Source organism: Hydra vulgaris, chromosome 04, assembly GCF_038396675.1.
Source record: "Hydra vulgaris chromosome 04, alternate assembly HydraT2T_AEP".
NCBI lineage: Eukaryota > Metazoa > Cnidaria > Hydrozoa > Anthoathecata > Hydridae > Hydra > Hydra vulgaris.
The window spans coordinates 13,350,351-13,368,358 of record NC_088923.1 but is presented as its reverse complement, the minus strand read 5'-3'; the positions used below and the strand labels follow the sequence as shown (position 1 = coordinate 13,368,358).

Sequence of the window (18,008 nt, the reverse complement as noted above, 5' to 3'; positions counted from 1 at the left end):
TGAAAAGATAATGAACTGATGAACAATGTTAAATTAGTAACTCAACTTTTCTGCAAAATTTACATTTTTCCCATGTTGCACAGAATTATATCGGAAAAATTGAAATGCTATCCTGAACGTATAAACACTTCTGAGATTTCAGCAAAGTATACTCTTCATAACATGTTAGCTCACATTGTTAGTAGAATGTTTGAAATGCCCGAATGCGGTCAAAATGAAAAGATATTTTGAGTTTGCAAAAGTTTAGAAAAATGAAAATCCTTCAATTTGCTACTTGTAGAACTCTCCATCTACAATATAAAAAATAGAGTCCAATATTATTCAACAAAGAAAAAATCGATCTAAAAAAATCAAATAACTACCTTAGAGACATTTTGCAGAGTTTTGAATATTGCAGAAAGAACAGTAGTCTTTATAATCAGCTATAGGAATAAATTTACAATGTTTGGTAATAAAGTGGTTAACTTGTAAACACAAAATCACTCAATTTTATAACTTATGCAATGCTAAACCCCAAAAAAAGAACAATATTGACTTAATTAAAAAAAACGAAAATTCAGTCAGCTTTGATACTTGTAATGTTAGCTTTTCATGACTGGATAAAGTGCTTGGAGTTTATTCTTAATTTGAGTTATAAAACAGAAATTAACAAGTATAAGACAAAAATAATTGAAGAGAAATTATCTGAAACTTACTGCTCTTCAGAGTATGATTAGGTTCTGAGTACAACCGTACTCAAAAGCTACACTTCAGACTTCAATTGAGCCTATCTGTTGATATGCCAAAAGCTGGGTTTGTAAATATTAATGATGGCTATAGTGCCAGAAGAACATTTAGAAAATAATGAATTGTTAAATTTGATTATGGTATAATTAAAAGATGGCATAATATTTTCGTAACACTATCTTGTGGACATTCTATTAGTATTAATGAGTTAGATTTTTGCTGCACTAAAACAGCTAAACTTATAATGAGTTTGTACAAATGGTATGTTATACCTGTATAACCTTATAAGAGTGTCTTATATAAGCGAATCTTATAAGAGATTTATAATACAGTTTTTTTCTCCTAAACGGAACAACTCTATTCCACATTGACTTTGTCTATATTTCTCCTTCTAATATTTCTTAGTGAACAAGAGATTATGAGCAGAAAAAAAAATTCGCATACGCACCTTTTCCGTATACTTAGAGCTTAACCTTTACCCCTTCTTCTGGAGTTATTAAACTTTTTTTTTATTAAGTTTAAGACTATAATTTTTTTTCATATCATCCGGTACTTAATAGAACTCTTAACCAGTTAATTTTGAAGAAAATTTTAATTTGCATATAAAATCTTTTTTCTATAAGAAAGAAAGTTGTCTCTTTAATGTGTGTTAAACGCGCAGACTTAACTAATTACCTAAAACATAAGTATCTCTACCATGACATACGCGCAACAAGTTTCTAACAGTGTTTTCATGTTTTTAGAAATTATAAAAAGCGTTTTAAAAAATTCTCTCCCTTTGGTTTGTTATAGTATATATCTTTATATATATATATAATGTATATAATATCTAAAGGCCCTTAAAAGTGTTTTTCTTTGTTTTCTAGAAAATTGGAAAACTCTACTTTATAATAATACTCATTACTAATTAAAGAACTTGAAGTTTACATATTTAGATATTTTTTGATACAAGATATCAAAGTTGGATATTGCGGTTTAACCTCCTCTGGGTAATTGCCAGATAGAGAGCCAGATACCCGTGCCTGCGAAGACGACTTAAGCTCCATTAGGAGCAATATAACCCGCTTCGCAGACCAAGAGTAAGTGAGTTTAGAAAGAACGAAAGATATAAGTGAAAGTCAGAATAAGTCGAGTAAGAAAAATAGCATAGAGAAAGCAGACAGATATTGCACTAATGTAAGAATGTGCAATTAATATTATTAAATAGATAACCTAATCAATGTACTACTCTGGAAGCAATTTGCGAGTGAGTTAACACCGAGCCAGAGGTATCAAAGATGGGAAAAAAACTGAAAACAATATCTACCTGAATAATGTTGTTTTCCTAATTATTAGGTTTACAAATAAAATTACCCTGATTAGTTTATAATTTGTTAAAAACCCTGATTAGTTTATATTTTACTTGCCTATTAATCGCCATTAGCAACAATAACCGCCATATATATTCTTGGCATTCCACTTAACGACTTATCTAATTATTCAATTTTAAGTCAAAATTTTTTTGAAAAAGAAAAAATAAACCTCATGTATTAACTGTAAATCAATTTATTTATACATAATAACAAAACAAAATATAAAAAAAGTTTTATTTACAAAAAGAAGTTAACTACAACAGCATTATCAACTAACATTTGGTAGATTAACTACAAAAATACTAAATATAGATATAGCGTATTTTCCCACCGCTCTCTCTTCTCATATTTTAATTTTTACAGGATCCAAACTCCTTGTAAAAAATATAAAAAAGAAAGCCGAGGAAGAGTGAGTTTTTTCCCTAAACTAGGGTCCACAACTTATGGGCCTTGCCGGATGTGGGCCCTTTATTTAAACTGCAATATGCTAAAAAAGTATTGTAAGATATATCGAAGATGAAAAAATAATTATGATATGATAAAAGAAGTAAAAACATAACATATTAATACATACAAATCAATTTGCCTGTTGCTGATATTTTTTCTATAGCATTGTTTAAAATGGTCAAATTCTGAAAAGAAAAGGAATTTCTTGCAAAGAAAATTATACAAAATAAAAAGACATAAAAGCTATCAGTGCAAACAAATTTTGTAAATTGATTAAAAAATATAATTATTCTTACCTTGATGGCGACAAACTAATTTCTTTTGAAACTATTAGCTAATGATCAACAAATTAAAATTTTAAATAATTAAAGTTTACTAAGTTAAAACCATATTTTAACATATACTTATGATAGTTGGTAGAGCACCAAAGAAGAACTGAAAGAAATAAAACTACTAAATTTAAAATGTTTGTAATACATAATATTTCCAGTAAAACATGGAAAATAACTCTACCATCATGAGATAATAAAGGTAAAATTATTAAAAAAAGAAAAACAATTGTGAAATGTTAATTTTTCTTAAAAGTGCTATCTTTTTAATTAAAAACATTAATGTTTTCATGAACAGATAAGGGCAGATCAATAAACATAAACAGTGAGCAATTAATCTTTAAGTTTATTTTTACGAATTTATTGTAAGTACATATTATTTATCATATTTATTATATTTATATATTATTATATTTATAGATACCTCCAAATTCAGTGATTATTGTTGATTTGAAAATTAATTGCAATTTAAAGTATTCACAAAATCTCAACTAACAATAAAAATATATTTTGACATGGATAATCATTAACACCGCCACAGCAGCAAATCATTTTAATATTTTGCATGCTTTACTGACTAAAATTTCGATGGTGCTTAGTGTAGAAACAATCTTTTCGACAAAAAATTTTTAAAAACATAACTTAACATTAAAAAAAAAAAGAAACGACATTTGAAATTGAAAAAAACTGAAAAAAATCTGTTGTGAATTTTTATAAAGTAAATTTAAAAGAATTATTTAAAGTAAATTTAACTTTATAATTCTAACCCGAATATCAATCACCACCAGACAATAACACTGTACTAAATAGTTGGATTCATAAAAAACACGATTGAATATCTAATATCAACATAAAACTATTTAAAACCAATAAAAAAACAAACAATTTACTTATATTTAAATAAAGGTTCTCTTTAGCTTCTATTAAATTTACAGCCTGCCAATATTCAATACATCACCTAATAAAACAGAATGTTTGATTAAAGCATTAAAAAATAAAACTTTAGTAACTTTAAAAACAGATATTAGAAATATATACTATATTGCAGCATGATGGAGAAATGCAATGATTAATAAAGTGAAAACCAAATGAAATTAAGAAAGTTTTTATTTTAAGTATCAAATGTTATACAATTAAAACTAGTTTAATAGTTATTTATTTTTACTATTTTATTAAAATAATTTTGAAATAAATAATGTTAAGAATTTTATTTTAGCCTCTTCTTTATTTGTAACACAACTTCAACTTAAGAGTCACTTTTCAGCCTCTTAGAGAATTTTAAAGGTTAACAATGTACCTTTTGGTGCCCCAATTACCACTTATTATGCAAAAGTCTTGAATACTAAAAAATAGTACTCAAGACTTGGGAACCTTTCTTGTATATATATATATATATATATATATATATATATATATATATATATATATATATATATATATATATATATATATATATATATATATATATATATATATATATATACATATATATATATATATATATATATATATATATATATATATATATATATATATATATATATATACATATATATATATATATATATATATATATATATATATATATATATATATATATATATATATATATATATATATATATGTATATATATATATATATATATATATATATATATATACATATATATATATATATATATATATATATATATATATATATATATATATATATGTATATATATATATATATATAAATAAATATATATATATATATATATATATATATATATATATAAACACACACACACAATTATTTTATACAAATAATGCTTTTATAAGGTTTGTGGCTATAAAAAGCCGTTTTTAATTTCCTTCTTTTGATGAATTTATTTTTTGTTCCAATTTCGGTGTGGTAATTTCTCTTTGGTAAAGGTCTTTGGTTCAGGATTATTATCAAGACTATTAGTTCCTATAATTGGTTTGAAAGTGCATTGGTTTCTTATCGTATTGTTATTATACCAAATATCATGTAAAGATGGGTTATCCTTTCTTCTTCCAATGGCTCGTTGTTGGCCAAAATAATTTTCTAATTAATCTTGACATAGCCATTCAGTTAAAGCATATTGGACACCCATATTTAAAAGGTATTTAATTAAATCAATAACTGAGTGAACAGTAATATTGATCCCTTTGTATGTTTGCCAAGATAAAAACATATTCCCCCAATCAGCCTTAGTGAAATTTCCAGGTCTTTGATCTATAGACAATTTCCAATCTTCGAAGTATTTTAAAAAGACTTCAGTCAACTTTTTAAAAAGACTTCAGTCAACCATATTAGCCTTTCATCATTCATCAAATAAAATGGCTTGGAAAATCGATTTTGATTCCTAGTGCAATCTGTAATATTTTTCACATTTACACAATCAAAAAAATCATTTAACATCTGACAATATTCAGCAGTTCTAGAGGCTTCAGCAGGACCAAATGCCTTTAAAGCAGTGCTAACAGATGAACTAAGTACTTGAGCTGCTAATCTTACATTCATTTTGGAAAATGGGCTTAACCTAATGTGTTCTAAGGAGAGATTTGAGCAAGTGTGAAGGCCACAGTTTAGATCTTCATAAAAAAATTCAGATATGTGGTTCCACAAAATGTGATTATCAGTATTCCACATATATTTTCCTTTACCTGATGCAGAATGAAAAAGGCAATTTCGAGCAGTCTTTATCAAATGTGGAGGATCAGCTATAAAATATATAAAACGATCATCATCAGCAAATTTATTTTTGATGCGATAGATAAATTTAACATTTGTATTAATATCTTGTTCTTCTGTCTTATAAAAATACATGCTAAAAAATTTACGATTGCATGAGGCACCATCACTTGTTGTAGCAATTACTTTAAGATTGCATGAAAGCTCTAAAATACTGACAGCCTTCCAAAATAAGGGGAACAATTGAATAGCTTGGATGTTTGTAGTAGCAAAGTTTGCAAAACTATATTTAAAAGGGTTTACAATACCTCTCACAAGAAAAACAAGGATATGTGTTGCAATTTCATCAGCTTTGTTAAGAGTTGCATTGTTAATATTTGTGTCACCAAGATCAACAAATCCAACAAGATTACCAGAATACTTATCCCAAACCAAATTTTCCTGAATTTTCATTTCATCAAATAAAAGAGTGATAAACCGTTCTTGCTCAGAAAAATCCTTTACCTTTAAACTTAATTCATTGACAATTTCATGGTTAAATCCTCTTTGTGGTCGGATATAGTTTTTGTAGTCTCTTAAACGCCTTTGACTTGGTAAAATTACAAATCCAGAATCTGTTTTTTCATTAAAACAAATTTCCTCATAAGCTGCAGGAGACTTTGCAACAAGACCTAAACAATAGCGAATAATCATTGGGTGATAACGAATTCCATGTTTTGAAGTATTTAAGTATTTTTGCTGCTCATCCCAAAATAGCTTCATAAATGGAGTGACTGTCCTATAAGTTTTTGATATAATTGAAACCAAGTCTTTGTGTAGGATGACCTGCACAAAGACCAAGTCTTACAAGATGAGAGGATTTACAATTGCTCTTTTAGCAATTTATTTTCTAAACGATAATTTTGTAGGGTTAATTTAACACGTTCTGGTGCAGTTTTAGAAATTGGAGCTCTAAGTTTAGCTGGAATAAGTAATTTATCACTATTTTTTTGAAAAGATATTTTTTCTTGAGACTGAAGACAAATTTCATCCTTAGAAATAATAACTTTGCATGAAAGAGATTGGATATGTTCTGTTTGATTTAAAGGTAAAAAATAACTATTAAATAATTCAAACTTTTTAGGTATAACATGAATAAGATATCCATAAGAACTAACTGATTTATTTGTAATACCAGGGCATACCATATATGATAACAAAATTGAAATAAGGTTAGAAATAGTTGTATTAAACATTGATCTTTTTAAATGCAAGTATATTTCATGATTATCTGGTAGAAGCCATAAAAATATACGAATAGTAAATGAGAGACTATCATCAATGTAAATTTCGTACTTCGGAACAGTGTGAACATCATCCATCTTACTCAATTTTAAAAAAGTTTCACTAGCATTTAAATCCCAGTCAAGTTTTAACCAAAAACTAATACGTTTAACCATTTCCTTAAAAGACTTATATGACTTTTATTACCTGCTTCATCTGATATAGAAGGAAAAGCTGATCTCTTTAGGGATATAGAAGAAGCTGATCCTCGTGCTTTGGGAATAAGCAAACATGAAGAAGAGCATTGCGATGAAAAGCTTTTAACTGGAAGATTTAATGTAGGTAGTGAACCAGGCTTGAGAGTAATTTTAATTGGATTGACAATTAACATGTTAGCCTTGTAATGTTTTTTGCAAATAAACAATTTTTTTTTTTTTATTTGGGTCTTTAGGCTTTCGTCAATTACTCTATCTTTAGTTATAATGTGTATAAGTTTTTTCCTCCATTCTTTGTTGAAATCATCATCGGTGGATGGTATCTTAAAAAGTGAAACACCTTTATTTCTTCGAGAAGCACCACAACCGAAAATGGAACAATTAGCACCAGGCATTTGCAAATACCAAGGATAAATCAACAACCTTTTTGTAAATATTATTCTTAACGAGTCTTTGTTTACAAACAGTGTGCACTATTTAGTAGACTGGGTACTAAAAAAACGCTAACAATAAGATAAACAAAAGCGCTCTTCAACTGGCCAGACTACGTATATTAAGACTATGATAAAACTACCTTATTAACATAATATAATATTTTCTTTGATAATTTAAATAAAATTTATTTATTATAAACAATCTTTAGAAGTAATTTGTTACTTTATTTTCGCTTATTATTCAGATCATTCACGCTTATTCAAAATATCAAATTTTTAAAGTTATTTATTTCAAACATAATTAAGAATATAATATAAATAATTTTCTAACGTTTAGCTATATTTATGTTGAGATATTACATTCAACTACTTTGCAAAAATTGTATAGTCATTCATAAGATTTGTTTTAACTTTTTTTAACTAGATGGCAGGCAAAGGAAAAAATGATAAAAGCAGTCCAGTTTGGGAATTCTTCAAATTAAAGGATAGCGACAGCTCAAAATGCCAGTGCTTGCTGTGTCCCAGCATCTTGTCACGTGGTAAAGCTGGTGAACCTAAAAAGTTTTCAACTTCGTCTATGATAACACATCTTCGTTCAAAACATCCTTTAGAATACAACGAAATGCAAATAAAAATTGCTGACTCACAGAAGAAAGCTGAAACTGTAGCACTGTCAAATGCTAAGCCTGGTGCAACTGCCGCAACCAGTAAAGCCATGGTTCAGTACACAATTCCAGAACAAGTTGTACGCATGAAAATATGGGATATCAACAACAGCTCATCAATTAGAATTCATCGTGCCATTGCTAAGATGATTATAACTGATATGGAACCGATTCAGGTTGTTCAGAAGACAGGCTTCGTTGAACTGATGAGAGTTTTAGAGAGGCGGTACGCTGTTCCATCACGGAAATATTTTTCCGAGCGATTGATTCCTGAAATAAACGATGAAGTGTGTGCTCAACTATTGGTAATACTAGATCCAGCAACTTCTCCATTTCTGTCATTTACCACTGATACATGGACATCAGGCAATACTGTGCAATCATTTATGGGTTTAACTGCCCACTGGCTAACAGAGCACTTTGAAAACATGAGCTTTGTGTTGGATTGTAAGCCATTCATTAGACATCATACTGCCCCTACACTGATGACTGCCTTTCAGCAGATGCTTGACAAATGGAACATTGATGTTGGACGCTGTCATGTCGTACTTCGCGATAATGCGGTAAACATATCGAAATGTTTCCGTGATGCCAACATAGATAGTCTTGGGTGCTTTGCAGATACTATTCAGTTATGTGTACATGATGGCTTGCTCAACCAGCGGGCAGTATCAGATATAATAAGTATTGCTAAAAATTAGTTAGCCATTTTAGGCATTCTTCGTCTGCGACTGGTCGGTTCAAGGAGCTGCAGGCTGAACTTTGTTTACCAGACCACCAGCTGATACAAGACGTGAGTACAAGGTGGAATTTAACGTTTTACATGCTGCGCCGACTATGTGAACAGCGTCATGCATTAACTGTCTACTATTCAGAAGTTGATGGAACTTATTGCCCAACTGCATATCAATTGTCTGTGGCGGAGAATGTAGTTTGTGTGCTGGCTCCGTTTGAAGAGGCTACTCGTGAAGTTAGCTATGAAACAGCACATATATCACTGGTTATCCCTTTTGTAACAGCTCTGCGGAACCTGTTGAAAAATGAAGGCAATGATGCAGGTGTAAAGACTATGAATTCAACACTACTTAAGTCATTGGATGAGCGTTTTAAAGGCATTGAGGAGAAACCTCTTTATACAGTGGCGACGTTGGTTGATCCACGATTTAAAACTAAATTCTTTTCATCACAGGCAACACTGACAGCTGCAAAGGCAGTGGTTCTGCTTGCATTCAATAAAGTTATAGTGCAGAGGGTATCGATGCAAGATGAAAGTCAATCTGAGCATGCTAAACAGCAGATTAACAAAATTGAAGAAGTTCCAGCAAAAAATATCCGGCTGGATAATTCTTCAACGTCATCATCATTACTCTGGCGATGTATTGATGAAATTGTTCAATCTACGTCAGCACCTGAACAACAATTGCCAACAAGCATTGAAACTCAGCTAAGCCAGTATCTGGCAGAACCAGAAATAAATAGACTCGCTGATCCACTACAGTGGTGGAGTAAAAATATGCAGAGATTGCCAGCTCTGGCAACAGTAGCTCGCATTTATTTGGGTGCACCGCTGACAAGTGTACCATCAGAACGTTTGTTCAGTGTTGCTGGGGAGGTCCTCAATGATCACCGCAGCTCACTCCTTCTACATAATGCAGCTCGTCTAATATTTCTTAAGTACAATTCGAAACTGATCAAAGACTAAATACTATTTAGTCTTATGCATATAGATTAATTTAGTAAATAAAAAAAAATCGTTTATCAATTATTTTGTTCTGTTATATTGTTCTGTTATATTATTTTATTTATATTGTTTAAAAATTTTTCCTTCTTTTTTAATAAAAAAAATGAAGTTTAACAGAAAAAAGTTGTCACTTGATATTGAAAATGGTCAACATTGTTTACCATTTCAAACATTGTTTGATTTACAGGATTTCGGCTCCTGTAATTTGCTTTCGAAATCCGGCTCCAGCTCCTATTCCGGCCGGATTTGTCAATTTAAATCCGGCAAATCCGGCTCCGGCCAGATTTGGAAAAATTGAATCCGGTACAGCCCTAATATATATATATATATATATATATATATATATATATATATATATATATATATATATATATATATATATATATATATATATATATATATATATATATATATATATATATATATATATATATATATATATATATATATATATATATCTATATCACCATCCCCATCTTCTTTTTTCATAACCTTACCAACTAAATATTTTGTTTTCTTTCCTAACTCAAACTCACACAAAACATAGTCGTTAACATTCACATTTTCGACACCAACCATTCTGACATCAATACTTTCATCATTACTGTCGCTACTGTCACTAATACTATCTGTCCTTCTCAGTCATGTAAGTATCAAATAGATTCTTCTTTAGATTGGATTTATCCCCAGATTTAATACACTGTTTTAATTTTATTTCCTCCATCATTGGTGATGATGTCGCGATCATACATTTTCCACTTTTTTCCCCCTGTTGGTTTGTTTGCGAGGAGCAGCTTTAGGATAGCCTACAAATATTTCAGGCGAAGCAAACATTTTTGGTGAAGCTACTTCCAAAACTATTGTATGGACCAACACATTAATTGTTGTGTCCCTTTGTGAAGCTACGTCGTAAGATACTGTCGGGACTAACAAATTATTTGATGTGTTTGCTTGTGGAGTTGCACCAGGAACAAAAGGAGTGTCAGTGTTTGGTGATGATGAGCTACAATGTGCCCTTGCTCTTGCAATGTCTATGTCTGATAATTCAGGGTCTGCAACCATAGGCCTGTCTGTAACGTCCGAAGGCAGAAATTCTTCATCAGAAAATATGTCTTTATCTAGAGGCCACACACCACTAGTTTTAAAACCAGACAAAATATTTTGTTTTGTAGAAGCCTTGAGAAAAGCTGTGCCTCCAAGCTTCACCAGCTGATAAATGGATAGAGTTTGTTCAACAGTTTTATTTGCCAAGAGTCAGCAAGATTATTGAAGGCGGCTTTCATTGGTCTAAATACAGCACGGTCTAGTGGCTGTAATTTATTAAATTATTATAAAAAAATGTTGGTTTTACAATAATACAAACTTACCTTGAATTCTGCTGTAGATCCAATGAAATACAGACGTGCAAATTGGTTAATAAAATACTTGTTTTGTGACGTATGCAAATAAAAAACGAGCATAAGAATTAAGGAAATGGAAATGGTTTTTTAAAAACAACTCATATTACTGAAGTTTTTTTATTCTGGTCCAAAACAATATGGTCCACTAGTTTTAAAAATAGCAGGGGGTGTCCACTTCTCCCCACTGTCCATTTCTCCCCACTCTCCCCTATATATACACACAAAAACACACACACATATTTCACGTTATTTTGCTATCAAAATGTTATGCTCAGTATTGAATGGGTGAAGTTATATGAAAACAAATCAGAGCAGGACATTTATAATGATTTAATTAACTATACAACTGAAGCACAAAACTTGTTTATTCTTACGATAGATTACTATAGATGCTTCTCTAATTAAAATCTTAACAACTTCTTGGATTAACTATGACATCAAACAATTAATAAGAAAAAAAGAGATCTTATATACAAAAATTGCAAAGCATTCTTATTTGACATAAATATAAACTCCATGTCTGGAAGTTAGCTTTTATATTAGATAAATATATATATATATATATATATATATATATATATATATATATATATATATATATATATATATATATATATATATATATATATATATTATCTTAAACATCAAAAAACCCTGCATCTCTCTTGTACAGCATACAGACTGTCGAAAATCAAGCTAAAGGTCACTTTTTCAAATATTATAGAGAAACAACAACGACATAATTTCTTTTACAATAGATCTGCAAAATTATGGAAATCAATGCCTTTGGAACTAGTAAAATTATCTTACTGCGACAGCCGCCTTTATTCGAATGTTGTTCGTCCAAGTGTTGGACGAACAAAATTTGATCAAAGCGTCACGGTATGCTTAAAGGCATGCTCACAGGCCTAATCAGTTACAGCATTAATTATTTACTAACTAAATATCAAGAAATGTCATAAATTTTATAAAATAAAGAAGTATGACATAAATTTTAAAATAAAACAAATAAATATAATAAAACAAATATCTAATAATATAAATATATCATTTATAAATTTTGCAGTATAACAAATAAATTTAGCCATTTTTATAACACGTTTTGTTTTTTCTGTGAATTGAGCAAAATATAATTATCTTCATCGTTGTTCAGCCAAACCATAATAGTATTTAATGAGCTTTTTTATTTTGGAGTTATTTGTTTTGGTGTGTATTTGTGTATGTGTATTTATTTATTTAATTTTTAACAAAATAATTAACAAAAAAAAAACCAACTGTGATTTGGCAGAAGCAAGTAGGTTTTTACCAAGAAATGGCTTAAAAGGTCTTATTAAACTTATCTCAGAAATTTATGAATTTATCTCATTCCCAAACCAAATGGTATCATTTTTTTTCTAAGCATTTTTTTTTATCTCGTATAATACTTGATCATCATACTTTTACATCATACTTTATCATCTATCATTTTTTAATACTTCCTAAAGATGTATCCGTAAAGGTTTTTATGATTAAAGAGTATGAGTTTCTTTATTATCACACTTTTAAAACTGACAGCTGCATTAAAATGTTAAAAAAGTTCTATTAAGAAAAAAACAAATAAAAAGCAACTTTTAAATTACGTTTTTAGATTCCCCTTCTTTTTGAAAGTCTCCTTTTACTCTACGGGATTCTCCTTCGGTCGTTTGATTTGATATTAAACTGACGCAATCATTCTCTAAATCGTTTTATTAAACAAGCTCAATTTGAAAATATTTCATTTTTAATTGGTTAAGATTGTTTTTAAACGACGTTGGGAGTTTCCCTTAAGATATAAATGAAAATTTTTTTTTATTGGATGTGTCAATCACTTTCTCAACTCACGTAAATAAAATTGTGCGTTGATCGCATTTAAAGCGCGTTGTTAGTGTTACAAATAGTTACAAATTTATTAATTAAAATACTAGAATCTGGTAAACGTTGTAGATTTCTTTGTTTGAAAAGCACTAGCGTGGATTTGTTTCAGAAATTATAACTTGTGACTGTTAGAAAAATAATCAACTTTAAATAAAAATATGCTGACATCGAGCTTTAAAAACGAAAATCTAGAAAAAAATAACGTATCAAAGGAATGCGAGTTGTATAAAAACGAACCAAAAACGAATCTTGTTAGCTTTGATAAAGGCAGTAGTATATGGACCTTTTTTCGATTTCTTTTTTATTCAACAGCACTTAAGACACAAGATGGTAACAATTATTGCGATCAGAAAATTCTAGACACTTCTGATGATGAGGATTCGAGCAATTTAAAATCGTCTGGTTATCATAGTTTGGAAAACAGTTGTGAGATTGAGGATTCTTATATAAAAGTTTCAAGATTTTCAGGTATAATGGATATTATATATAACATTTATTTATTTTATTTCTTTATCTATTTCTAAAAAAAAGTATTTATAAATTCTACTAAGACAAATGAAATTTTTCTTCAAGTTTACGTTTAAAACTGTAATTATCAATTACGCTTTAAAATCTTTGAATAGTAAAAATTATTTAGCGGAAGTGGACATGATTATCAGAAATTATTTTGATAAATAATAAAATAACAAACTGATATTAGTTAAACGACTCGATTAAATTCCCAAAATAGTTTTTAGTATTGACATTAAGAAAAAAGTGCATAAAAAATTTACCAAAACAAGACAAATTAGTTTTTTTTTTGCTTTGGAAAAAATTTTATATGAACCAGATTTAAATGGCATAAAATAAATATCGAAAATATAATTTCGGACTTCTGGTATAGAAGTTACATTTTTAGATGCTTCTGAGCTATAAAATGCAAAGCTAAAATTAATAAAATAAATAGTGACACAAATATTTAACCATCAAAGGAAAGTTTGAGACTTTCATTTGATAATTAAATATTTGTGTCACTATTTGCTCAACAAGTCTAATCACGTAAACGTTTTCTTTTGCCTCGTTTAGCAAAAAACATTATTTTACTTGCCCTGTTTGTTATGCAAAATCGTCATTGAAACGTTCCATTGCGTTAAAAAAACAATAAATTGTGAATTACGTACGGAGGATTAGTTTGCGGTGTCTTTTTCTCTCACTCTACTTGAAATTAATGGTAAAATATGCTTTAGACATAGTCGCCAAAAATACTTTTTGTTTGATTACAAAATAAATAAGTTGTTAGAAATATAACTGTCACTAGTTTTGTCATTTAAAATTTAAAAATTTGAACTTAATTTCTTGGATCTTTTGAAATTTTTAAATTTCTTTTAACACTCGTATGAGATCAAATCTTTCAAACGCAAAATTACCAAGGTTTTTCCAAAACTTATTGCTCTAAATTTACGTGCAACTTGTAACTATGTCATTTTTTGGTTCAGTGAGTTAGTGCGGTATATAAGAAACTATTACGCAAATCTTAAGGTTATGGTAGGTCAGGTCGGCGCCAAAATTCAGTTGACCACATTATATGAGTAGGTAAAAAATAACAAAAAACAAAATACAAGTTTGAGAATGTTATATCTAGCTATTATCAAAAACTTTTTTAAATTCTTAATCTTTTTTACACATCTTTTACGTTATTTGTTAACAAGTTTATACTTTTAGATCTCATAGTGCAAATGTAGAAGCAATTAAAACAACTTTTATATGGGGAAATAATTAACAAACAAAAATGCAAATTGAAATTTAAATAGGCAAAACTAAGTTAAATTAAATTTAGCTTCCCAATTAAAGTAATTGACACAAATAAAAAGCGGGTATGTCTTTTAATTTGTTAGTTTGTATTTATGTGACGTGCATATATTTAGGCGAAATTTTCAACCATGGGTTTTGCTAATTAGCCCTGATAGCCCAAACAAACAATAAATGAAACCACAATATATTGCGGTTTATATTATGATTTTCGGTGTTGATAAAAAATAGTCTGTGGCTTGTGATGTGATTTGCTGTTCAATTTAATAAGAAACACAAAATATATACAGGGAGAGTGAGAATGTATAGGGAGAGGGAGAATAATAAAGTTGAAATTATTGATTTGAATAATTAAAGTTTTGAAAATAAAAGTTTTCATTATTATATTTATATGTGTTTAATTCTTATAAATTGGTCTATTTTAAATGTTATAATTTTAAAACAATGTACTTTAAAGTAATATAATGTATTAAAACATTTATCTTTGCAAATGATTATTTATATGAATTTAATTAATAGTGAATCAATGAATGCCGAAATCTCATAAAATATCAGAAGTTCAATTGGGATTTCAAAATATATTAAAACTCTACATTATTTGTAGATATTTGAGAATGCAATTAGGAAAGTTTTTGAAAAACTGCCGCAACTTTTGCGAAGCATTGCTTTGAGTTTTTTTTTTTTAAATTGTGTCAGTATTGATTTTTAAGGGCTATGTCCAAATCCTGTCATTAAGGCCAAACTTCTAAAAACAGTAAAAATTCTATAGAACTTTCTTTTTTTCCTTAAATGTCGAGTGATTATAAAAGGTTAGTTTTAGATGATTGAAATATTTTCTTGTCGAAAACGAACAAAAGTAAGTCAGCCATATACTTGAAAAGATTTTTATTATGAATTATATTATATATAATTCATAATAAAAATCTTATTGCAATAAAGAAACTACAAAATACTTTAAATGTATAACAAGTAACAAGTAATATACTTTGAAAAAAAAAAATTTTTTTCAGGAGAAGAAGAAGATGAAAAAACCGACCATTACGGAACGTTCAAAGAATACCAGGAAATGTATATGCAGCAGAAGTTAGCGAGTGAAATCAAATCAATTGTCGAGCATGAGCATGATGAAATTACACACTGTATTACTATATCTGATTATTTAACGTTAAGAACGGCTGGAGATGTTATGAACTTATCGAAGCATGAGCCGTACGGACTTAAAGGCTGCAAATTAATACTGATTATCGAAGATGGAAGTAAAACAATAAATTTAGGAAGTATTTTTCCGGAAAAAGGAATTATAAGTACCTTTGAAATAACCCTTGTGTTACATTTACGCAAAAATCCATGTCGTCGAGTACCTTTTTTTAATTGCAAACCTAAAGGAATGGAAGTAATCGAGCAATATGAACTGAGAAAAGAAAAGATGTATACAGCAAAACAAAGAAGACTGTCACCAACAATCCGTTTATGATTGGCTTAAATTAGGACACTTAAAATCTGACAATTTTTACTGCGTTTTTGCAGTTGTAGTAGTTTCCTATTAAATTTGATTGTAATTTATTTTCTTGGAAACCAATTTTTAATATATAAATTTGTTAATATCTATAAAAAAAATTTAGGTTTAAGAAAAATATATTAAAATATCTTTAGGAAATTAAAACTTAAAACTTAAAACTAAAAATATTTTGTTATATTCTATAAAAATTCTTTTTTTTTTTAAAAAAAAAAGTATTACTTTTTTATTTTATTTTTAATCTTTAGTTTCTTTAGCAATTCTTTAGTTTCGTTGGTATTTCTTTATCCATGAATTTTTCATCATCTTCGCTCTGCTAATTTTCCATTATAAATAACGTGTTTGTGTTTCCCCTATTGTTTTCAAAGTTTCGATTTCTAAACCTTTGATTTTTAGATGAAACCATTTAATTTATTATCCCAAATTAAAATTAAAAAGTAATGAGATGTTTATTTATTATCCCACAGTACACCATATGTTTTTTGCCCCCAAGTCTCTTACAACCTAATATCTCGTCTCCAGCTACTTTAAACATATTTTGATTCAGTAAATTTTATTTAAAAAAATTTATTTATTTAAACCTCTTTTTATTTTAACTGTTTCTTTTTATAAAACTTCTTTTTTTTATTATTGCAATTTTATTTGAAATCTAATTTGTAAAAATAATTCAAATAGTTTTTGATTCTTTTAAAAAAAAAATAAAAACCTAAACTTTTTGTTTCTTTTTTAAATGTACTTGATCAAATAGTTTAAACAACTAAGTCGGATTTTACACTACAATGCAAAAGAAAATTAACTCAGTTTTAAAATTAACCAAGTTTTAGCTAACAAACTTCTTTTAGATTAATTAATGATGATCACAAAAGTGATTTATGATAAAAAATAATATATGTTTTTGTTTTACTTACGTTCTTCTTACTGAGTTTGCATTGTCACTGAACTCGATATGTCTGAGAGGCTTTTGCAAAATTTATTAAACAAAATGACTGATAGTAGATTGCAAAAGTTATTCAACAATAGTGAGTTTAAATATAAACGCTTTATCTCTTGGCGGTGTTAGTACATACGCAAGCAAGTTTGCTATCACTGCAAATTTAAAAAACGTCAAGCATAAGAAACTTTTAAAATGTGTGTTTTCATTTATGATTTGTTTTTTTTGTTGAAAGTAATCAAAAACAAAGTTTTGACTGTATAGAAATTTACATTACAGTTACATAACTTTACGGTATCCTGGCATTATTTTTATTTTCTACTCATAATAAGTGTCTTAGTCGAATTAGTAGCATACTAGATAAAAATCAAAAAGATTTTTAATAATAAAGAAAAAAATTGCTGACAATTTTTTTTTTTTTAATTAAAAATCTTTTTCAGATCAATTTTTTTTTCAGGCACTAAAAACTTGAATGATGAACATATCCTGAAAATTTGAAGCTAAAATAATGATTTTTTATTGAGATATCATTGTTTTCCTACAGCTACTTAAAAAAAAAGAAAGAAAAAGAAACTGAGAAAAATCAATTTTAAAATCAAAAATGATGTAC

At 28.3% G+C, this 18,008-nt stretch overlaps 3 protein-coding genes across 3 annotated transcripts; all 3 read left to right on the top strand.

Annotated features, from left to right (window-relative positions):
• The first annotated feature begins 7,888 nt into the window (after positions 1 to 7,888).
• Positions 7,889 to 8,830, top strand: LOC136079197 (zinc finger BED domain-containing protein 4-like). Its single transcript, XM_065794918.1, has one exon. It carries the CDS (start codon positions 7,889 to 7,891, stop codon positions 8,828 to 8,830), a length of 942 nt encoding a protein of 313 aa, XP_065650990.1.
• Positions 8,831 to 8,952: 122 nt separating this feature from the next.
• LOC136079196 (zinc finger BED domain-containing protein 4-like) lies at positions 8,953 to 9,831 on the top strand. Its single transcript, XM_065794917.1, has one exon. It carries the CDS (start codon positions 8,953 to 8,955, stop codon positions 9,829 to 9,831), a length of 879 nt encoding a protein of 292 aa, XP_065650989.1.
• Positions 9,832 to 13,106: 3,275 nt separating this feature from the next.
• LOC101239318 (uncharacterized) lies at positions 13,107 to 16,585 on the top strand. Its single transcript, XM_065795500.1, has 2 exons — positions 13,107 to 13,631; positions 15,962 to 16,585. The coding sequence occupies exons 1-2, from the start codon at positions 13,322 to 13,324 to the stop codon at positions 16,423 to 16,425; spliced, it is 774 nt and encodes a 257-aa protein (XP_065651572.1). The 5' UTR covers positions 13,107 to 13,321; the 3' UTR covers positions 16,426 to 16,585.
• Positions 16,586 to 18,008: the final 1,423 nt, after the last annotated feature.

Coding starts and splice junctions, on each gene's coding strand:
- LOC136079197 (XM_065794918.1), top strand. CDS start 7,889: ATGGCAGGCAAAGGAAAAAATGATAAAAGCAGTCCAGTTTGGGAATTC.
- LOC136079196 (XM_065794917.1), top strand. CDS start 8,953: ATGCTGCGCCGACTATGTGAACAGCGTCATGCATTAACTGTCTACTAT.
- LOC101239318 (XM_065795500.1), top strand. CDS start 13,322: ATGCTGACATCGAGCTTTAAAAACGAAAATCTAGAAAAAAATAACGTA. Junction 13,632..15,961: donor AAAAGTTTCAAGATTTTCAG/GTATAATGGATA, acceptor AATTTTTTTCAG/GAGAAGAAGAAGATGAAAAA.